This window comes from Pipra filicauda, unplaced genomic scaffold, assembly GCF_003945595.2.
Source record: "Pipra filicauda isolate LSUMZ 115617 unplaced genomic scaffold, ASM394559v2 scaffold286_size1242794_pilon, whole genome shotgun sequence".
NCBI lineage: Eukaryota > Metazoa > Chordata > Aves > Passeriformes > Pipridae > Pipra > Pipra filicauda.
The window spans coordinates 1,067,494-1,076,030 of NW_024104405.1; the positions used below are offsets into that span (position 1 = coordinate 1,067,494).

The window sequence follows — 8,537 nt, forward strand, 5'->3', positions numbered from 1 at the left end:
TACAGACTGTTAAACCAACCCAAACCCACACAGAGCTCTGCCCTCTCTGGGTGGGGAGATGGAATTCCTCCTTCCACAGGAATATTATTTAACCGTAAGCAAACAGGATCACAACAGACTACAATATTTCAGAACTGCAATTCTCCGGTCACAAACGTTTCTTTGTGATTCACACCCAAAACAAATAATAAAAAAAAAATAAAAAATCAACTTCAAACAGCACAGTTGAAGAATTATTTGTAATCTACCTCGCTCCCAAAGAATGAATGGATTCCCACCAACAGCTGATTTAGATTTGGTTCTGTGACACTGGAAAAGCAAATGATTAGCAAAAGTTTCTCTAATTACTAATCCAGACTACTGTAGCTTTAACACTTCATAAATCTTGAGATGAATATGACAATTTGAGGTTAAAGGGTCAACTTGTTGGCCACGTATTTCCAGTCAGTTCTCAATATCTTTCACTGATACGTAAATCCTAACAAATACTAACATAATACAAAATAAACCTCCCTAACAGCTTTCATATATGCTGTATATAAAAAAAAAAAGGCTTTATTGCATATTTCTTTTTCAAGCAGAGCCAGAACACAATAAAAACAGAGTTTCATGCACAGCACCACATTAAGGTAGAGATACCTCCCACTAAATTACACAGGAGATTAAAGGGTTGCACATTAAACTCATTATTATTAAAGCCACTTGTAAAAGAAGTTCGTTAAACTTCTTTCAGTGATATCACACACTCATTCCAAATTGAACATTTCCCTGCTCTAGTCAGGTGGGAGGGAGGAAAAAAAAAAAAAAAGGCAAGCGAACCACAATAAGTAGGAAATAGCTTCACTTTATAATTTATGCTAATGGCATGCCAACAATTATTTTTCCCAGTGACAGATCCGCAGATTGCAACTCCAGCAGCCAGTTCTGCCTCTCCACACACACACTCCGGGCTGCATTAACGACCGGGGACTCCCACAGTCACCCCCGATTGTTCCCTCCGTGCTTCCCGCTTTATTTTCCTCGCTGGGTAAGAGCAGCGTAGTGGAAATCACAGTAACAATCCCCCAAATCACCGTTCCTGCGTCTCGATACACTCGGCGCTGCTACATATTTATAAATATTACAGAACGCCCTCAGAGGCGCGGAGACAAACTTACATAACGTAACAGTCAGTAACCAGCCAAAGTAAGAATTGTGTCTATTCTCACACAGCAATCTCCGGGTTTTCCAGCTACGGCTCTTGCTCCAGATTCTTAGAAGGAATGAGCAAAAAAACGCCAAACATGCATAGATTTAAAAAAAAAAAACAAAACAGACACGATAACATACTTCCATAAAGTTAAAAAGCATAAAACAAAGAGCTTGATCATCTGCATTTTTAATTACTTTCCTCTCTTTTTCCCCCCCCTCTCAATTTTTATAAGGGAGCTAAAAGCAGTCTCCTCTTTCCTATCAGAAAAGGCACAGCACACGCACACCCACCTCGAATTCTGGCAGAGCTCTGATGCGGGGCGGGGGCACCCACCACAAACCTCTCACACGTGCTGCCCCCAAAGTTGCATCACAAGGTTTTAACTCCAGCACACCGCGCACCAAAGAGGTCCCTCCTCCCCTCCGACATTATCCCTGTAGCGCCAGAAGGCTCCCGATGATCCAACACCGCTCAGCTGTTGCCCAGCCAGAAGGGATAATGTTGCTGTGTGTGCCAGGTAAAATAAAGCAACGTATTTCCAAACGACTCTGCGCCCTTGCACAAACAAATTTACGTTTTAAATTTAAATTGCCAGCCTGTCTCAAAACCGATACCGCGATTTCTGCAGCGTTAAATCCACGTCGGAAGTTGTCAGCTCCCAGAGAGACGGGCAGGCAGCATCTCTGCAAACAACCCGACACACTACGCTGTCAGCCACTGCTTTTTCCGCAGAGAAGAAAAAAATTAAAAGGTTCGGGTCTGTTCGGTTGTTTGGTTTGGATTTTTTTTTTTTTTTAACCTCCTGCCCCCGAGCGCGATAGAGGCAGAGAGCAGAGCAGGCTGTAACAACAGCTGACACGCCGTCACCGGAGCCCAGAGCTGCGTCCGACAGGCGATCACACTCCATGAGCGTTCGCCGCCGCTGAAATGGCGTTTGTCATTGTGAGAGGAGAGAGAACCCCCCCGGCTCGGCGGCACAAAGCGCCCGGGGCTCGGGGTGCCAGGGGAGGAGCCGCCGTGCCCGCCGCCGTGCCCCGGGGGAGCGGGGACACCCCCAGCCCCGGCGCGGCCCCGGCGGCGAGCGGGACACGCGAGTTACCGAGCAAAATAAACACGGGCAGCGGGCCGGGGGAGGGGCCAGCGCGGGAGCAGCCCCGGGCCCTGCCTATAAACCCCCGGCAGCGTCACCCAGCCGGCAAACCCGGCTCGGAGCCACCCCGGGCACCCGCCCAGCGCCCCCCGCCCGCTCACACGGGCACTCACCAGCGAGAAGAGGTTGGAGTGACAGTCCTCCAGGCTGGCCCCGTTCGCCACCCAGTTCGCCGCCGCAGTCATGATCCTCGGCGAGCCGGGCCGCCACGGCGGGGCATGTCTGGCGGGGCGGCCCGGGGGGCTCGGGGCGAGGCGGGCGGCCCCCGGCGCGACCCCCGGCCCTGCCCGGGGCGGCCGCCGCGCTCCGGCCCCTCGGCCCCGCGGGGCTCCGCGGCCGGGAGGGGACGCGGCGGCGCCGGGCTCGGGGCGCTGCTCCTCGTTACCCGCCCTCGGTAATCCTCAGCCGGGGGGGCCCCGCTCCGCTGCGCGCACGGGCGGGCGCGGCCCCCTCTCCCCGGGGCCGGGGGGAGCAGCGGCGGAGGAGGAGCAGCGGCGGCGGGGGGGGCCCGGGGCCGCCCTTCCGCGTCCAGGTGCGGCCCCCCCCGGGCGGGGGCGGCGCGGAGGGCGGTGGGTCCGTGCGGGACGCGGGGCGGGCGGGGGTCCCGGTGCCGGCCCCGTGAGGCGGCGGCGGCGGCGGGCGGGGGGCGCTGTGTCCCCTCCCCGCCCCGCCCGGCCGCCCCTCGCTGCTGCCGCCGCTGGCTGTGCGCGGACGGTGCTTTCCTCCTCCTGCTGCTGCTGCTGGTGGTGGCGGTGGTCCCGCTCGCGCTGCGGCGGGCGCGGTGCGAGGGTGCGGGAGCGGGCGGGCCGAGCCCCGCTGAGCCCCGCTGAGCCCCGCGCGGTGCCGGCCGTGCCGCGGCGGCCGCAGCCCCGCGCCCGCTCTGCCTCCTGCGCTCTGACAGCAATGGCGCCCGGGCCCGCACCGCGCCGCGCCATTGGCCCGGCGCGGGCACGTGACGCGGGCGGCGGGGGCGGGGCCACGGCCGAGGGGCAGCGACCTGCGCTGCGCCCGCCCGGCCGCGGGGGGCGCTCGAGAGCGGGACGGGGCGGGGGGAGCCCGTGGAGCGGGACGGGAGGGGAGGGGAGGGGAGGGGAGGGGGGTGCCGTGTGCCGACCCTGGAATGGGAGGGGAGGGGATGGGGGTCCGTGTGCCGACCCTGGAATGGGAGGGGAGGGGATGGGGGTCTTGTGTGCCGCTCCTGGAATGGGAGGGATGAGGGAGGGGATAGGGTCCCGTATCCCGCCGCTGGAACGAGAGGGGAGCAGGGAGGGGAGAGAGGATCCCTTGTCCCCTCTCCCGCCGCTGGAACGGGAGGGATGAGGGAGGGGAGAGGAGTTCCCCTGTCCCGTGTCCCCTGACCCGCCTCTGGAGTGGGACGGGATGAGGGAGGGGATGGGGATCCTGTGTGCCGCCCCTGGAACGGGAGGGGGATGCGAAGAGGGAGTGACAGGGAGGGGGTCCCCCGTCCCGCCTCTGGAACGGGGAGAGGATCGGGGGTCCCCTGTCCCACATCTTGGCATGGGGAGGGGAACGGGGATCCCCTGTCTCGTGTCCCCTGTCCCGTCCCTGGAACGGGAGGGGATGTGGGAAGGGAGCGGGGGTCGCTTGTCCCGTATCCTCTGTCCCGCCCCTGGAACGGGGAGGAGGCTGCGAACAGGGGGCTGAGGGTCCCCTGTCCCGCCCCTTGGCGTGGGGGAAACGGTGAGGGGGCTGCGGGGAGGGGATCCCGTGTCCCCTGTCCCGCCCCTCGGCACGGCGGTGAAGCTGCGAGGAGGGGATCGGGAGTCCCCGCATCCTGCCCCTCGGCACGGGGGGCACGGGGAGCTTGTCCCTCCCGCCGCGTCCCGGCACGGGATCTCTGCTCCCTGTGCCAGCAGGGACAGCACCCAGGGAACGGCTGGAGCTGTGTCAGGGGAGGGTCAGGTTGGATCTCAGGGAAAGGTTCTTCCCCCAGAGGGTGGTTGGCACTGACCAGGCTCCCCAGGGCAGTGGGCACGGCCTCAAGGCTGCCAGAGCTCCAGGAGGGTTTGGACAACGCTCTCAGGGACAGACTGTGATTGTTGGGGTGTCTGGGCAGGGCCAGGGGTTGGACTGGACGATCCTGTGGGTCCCTTCCAGCTCAGGATATTCTGGGATTCTGTGGCACGGGGACAAACGTTCCCGGTGGGGGTGCGGCGGCCCCGGGGCTCCCCCAGCCCGCTCCCGGCGGGACACGGGGGGAACAGAAGTCGCTCGGGGCCGACCCTGACCCCGGTCCCGGCGGGTCCCCCCCAGCACCTGCGAGTGCTCAAAGTAGTTTAAAACCAGTCTCAAAACTTGCTCATGGCCACAGCCGATTCAGGGCACCCCCGAGCTGCCCTTCCGAGCCGAGTTTAACCCGGAGCTGCCCCGCGCTCACCCGTAAAGGCTTTGGGTGTTGTTATTCCTTTATAAAAAGGAACTCGAAAATACCTGAGTTAAATAAATAAATGAAATTCATTCCTGATAGTCACAGAAGGATGGCTATACATAAAATAAACAATAAATACTTTGTTTAAAATAGAAAATTCATCACAAATAGTTTTTTCGCTGTTCGTAATGACCCTTTGATTCGAACCAGCGGGAGCAGATTAAAGCTCACCTGCCTGAGCTTCTCCCTGACACCAGAGTTCCACAGGTGTAGAAAGCAAATATTGCTGCTTAAAAGATGAAGATATTTAAGCAATTCATCTTGAGCTTTAATACAGAAAAGTAGCAGCACGTTTTCAATGATCTGATTCAGCGGAAAAAGTTCTCACTCTGTGCTCAGTGGCAGCTTTCCTTATCGTGATTTTAATCTCATTTAGGCGTCTTTTTTTGCAATTTACTTGTCTTGGCAATAAATTAAGATTAGCATCTATTGTAAAGGCTGAATGGAGTTGGTTTGGACTTACCTCATGGTCACAAATCTCTCACACAAACAGGCACTTACCCAAATTACGTACATGGAGTGAGAGAGAATTTAGGCCAAAAGATTTCCAGCCAGAGCAGTGTTCTTACCATGAGTGTCCTTCCTCTGACAAATCCAACCTGTCATCCATCCCAACCCCTCACTGCTACACCGACCAGGAATTCTGTCCCACAAGGACTGGGCCTGCACTGAGAGGAGCAGCGTTTCCAGACACAAAGTACCCACGTTCCGTTACCGTCGCGAGTTACTCGGTCAAAGTGAAATCCCTTGTTACATCCTGGCACCGGGAATCGGGGAAGCACTTTGGGCTACATTACTCCCCTTCCTTTTGGCACCGCTCTTGTAAACAGAGAACACAATCTGACACTTGTAAATATGTCAAGCAGCGTGTATTAACCAACCCCAAACCACATCCTTCCGCGTTAAAATAGTGCAGCTCTTTGTAACTCCACTGCAGCCCCGGCCCCCCTGGCCCATCTCTGCACGGGGCCCAGGGCACAGCCAACCCTTTGATGGAGGGGCCATTCTATTTCTGGAATAAAAGAACATCCCTTAACAGGAAAGAAATTATTTTCTTATTATAGAAGCGTTTCGGGATTGAGAATCATAGTGTTACTTATCCAGGGAAATGCTGTGCACGATTAGACACCGCAGAATTCCTGATTTTTCCACGTGCTGCTCACCCTCCAAATGGTGTTTCCAGTCAGCACAGTTCCTCTTCTGGACCTTCCAAGTAGAGATGAGTTATTCTGCTTGATTTTCTCAGGAAAATGTGGGGTCTAACACAGGATTCAGATTCGTTTTCAGGAGGAGAAATGTTAATATACCCACACTGTGCTGCTTAGGCCATTTTTCTGTAGTCTTGTGAATGTTAACTGCTTTGTAAACTAAAAATTATAGAATCATGGAATGGTTTGGGTTGGAAGGGACATTAAAGCCCATCCAGTCCCAATCCCTGTCATGGGCAGGGACATCTCCCACTAGCCCAGGTTGCTCCAATCCCCATCCAACCTGGCCTTGGACACTTCCAGGGATCCAGGGGCAGCCACAGCTTCTCTGGGTAACCTGTGCCAGGGCCTCCCCACCCTCACCATAAACAATTTCCTCCTACCATCTAATCTCAATATCCCCTCTTTTAATTTAAAAATCGTTTACTATAACTAAATTCCCTATATTGTGTCAATGTTCTGAAGTTGAACAGTTGTTGCTTACATTTTGGAAATGCTGCTGGTCACACAATTTGACCACATCCCTGCACTGCCAGCTCCATTTTGGTTTTAAACTGAAAAAAGATAACATCTCTTTAAGCACTTTGCCAGGTGCTTGACTTGATATTACATTCAGTTATCACAGGCAAGGGAAATCATCACAGTCTAATCCTTCACTTCCCAGGACCAAACTGGGAAAGTTCCCTTGCTGTCTTCTGACAGCTGTGCTGCTTCAAGCAGAAATTGTCCCCCTTACAGATATCACAGGAGTGACACTTCCTCGTGCACAATTATCCAAGGTGGTATGTGGAGGAACGTGTTTCCCAGCTCAGGGCATTCGAGTTTTACTCCCTGTTTTCTTCTCCTCCTTTTCAAAGATCAATCAGTGACCATGAACAGCAACACTGGGGTTTCAGCTTTAGCAAAATAACCATTTTTGCACCGTGGGAAGACACGGGAATGTCTTCACTAATCCTGTCACTGTGTTAATTTGCAGCTCCACAGCTCGGCCACAGAAAGGAGTCCCCAGGCCCCTGGAGATCAGCTGGGTCCCACCTCACCCTCACCACACAGAGCTGACGAGCAGCAGGGAAGGAGCCCTGACAAAATTAGCCCAAATAGGGATAGCCCAGCTTATTTAACTCTGGGACAACTCACCCAGAGCTCCCAGTGATGACCAAACCTGTTCTTCCAGGAGGATGGCTCAGCAGGCTTTGTTTCCACCAGCAGGTGCTGCTTATGCTTCGAACTGAACGCGGGGGAAGAGCCAGAGGTGCCAGGAGGGCACAGCAGAGCTGCAGCGGGGCTTTATTTGCTCCATTTTGCCCCAAAGCACGAGCGCTTTGCTGCACATCCAAGTTTTTCCTGGAGGAACACGAGGTTCAACCAGGGCTCTCCCGATCCCGAGCGTGGAGAGTTGGGCCCTTCTCGCGCCGGGAGCAGACCTGGAGCTCAGCCAGGCGCTGTCAGAGTCAGAAAGCAGCAGTGTTTGACATTCCATGTCCAAGGCAACCCGTTCCTGGGGAAAACACGCTTTTCCATGCCTTTGAGTCAGGCATTCTGGTTACTCACTAGCACAAATTCCAGCTGTTGCAGTATAAATAATTATTGTCTTGTGTCTAAGTGTCATTTCTACTGTTTTCTCTGTTTCCAGTTGCCTGCAACACCCAGAAATGGAAAGGACAGGATGGGGAGAGTATGAAACCCAAACTCTGAATATAAAGCAAGAAAACAGTCTCTAACTCTTCTACAGATTAAAAAGCAAAAAATAAAATAATTTTGTTTCCCTCCTGCTCTTGGGTTGCTCTTAAATTCTACTCAAGTGAGCAAGTTCATTGACAATTATTAAAACTCAAAGCATTTTAGTTCTTGGACCACGATTTATGTAGGTTTTTTATGATGCAAAGCCTCATTTCAGGTGTGTTCCCACTGGCCTCACTGTCCACTTTTTATGAGATTACACTAATTTTTAAGTGTTTTTTAATTAATCCAGTACTTTCTTTTTTTTTCCCCCTAAGTATTTATAAATAAGAACTCTAAATTATTTTGATTTTAAACCAAAAACTTTTTCTTCCACAAACTGAAGACCTAAGAGGAAAAAAACCTCCCAAAACAACTACACTAGTTTACTGGCTTAATTAACAACATCTAATTTTAACATAAAAATAGTAAAAAAATTTCACACATCAAACCCATACTCAATAGCTCTTTTTTTAAAACACTGATAATCTCCAGATTGCCTGTAAACCAACATTTTAATTTTAATTTTATTAAGGCACAGGAGTGGCTGCATTAGCAGGTTTATTTTTTCCTAGTAAAGATAAAAAATTATTTGAGTTTTCGAACAATATATTGATTTTCTGAAGGGATGGGCAGTTCAAAGAGGAAATTAAATACCTCAGTAAAGGGTTTGTTTGTAGAGCAGTTTGTCCACATAGTTCAAGCCCTGCCAGGGATCAGAGTGTGGTGTGTGGATCAGCCATCCCTGCTCCCATGATTCTCCATAAATATCCAGGGTGAATCCACATGGTCTGTTTACAGCCATCTCTACTGTGGGAG

At 53.1% G+C, this 8,537-nt stretch overlaps 1 protein-coding gene and 1 long non-coding RNA gene across 2 annotated transcripts in view; both read right to left on the reverse strand.

Moving 5' to 3' along the window:
- Positions 1 to 2,564, reverse strand: part of MED13L (mediator complex subunit 13L) — a 176,667-nt gene extending 174,103 nt beyond the window's left edge. The window contains exon 1 of the mRNA XM_039382852.1: positions 2,456 to 2,564. Within this exon, the coding sequence (XP_039238786.1) occupies positions 2,456 to 2,527 (72 nt within the window). The 5' untranslated portion in view covers positions 2,528 to 2,564. The remainder of the gene's footprint in view (positions 1 to 2,455) is intronic.
- A 3,081-nt stretch (positions 2,565 to 5,645) lies between these two features.
- Positions 5,646 to 8,537, reverse strand: LOC120323562. The gene is made up of 4 exons (XR_005564118.1): positions 8,376 to 8,537; positions 7,162 to 7,636; positions 6,484 to 6,553; positions 5,646 to 5,997 (listed from the first exon to the last, which is right to left on the reverse strand). It is a non-coding gene; the product is annotated as an uncharacterized LOC120323562 (long non-coding RNA).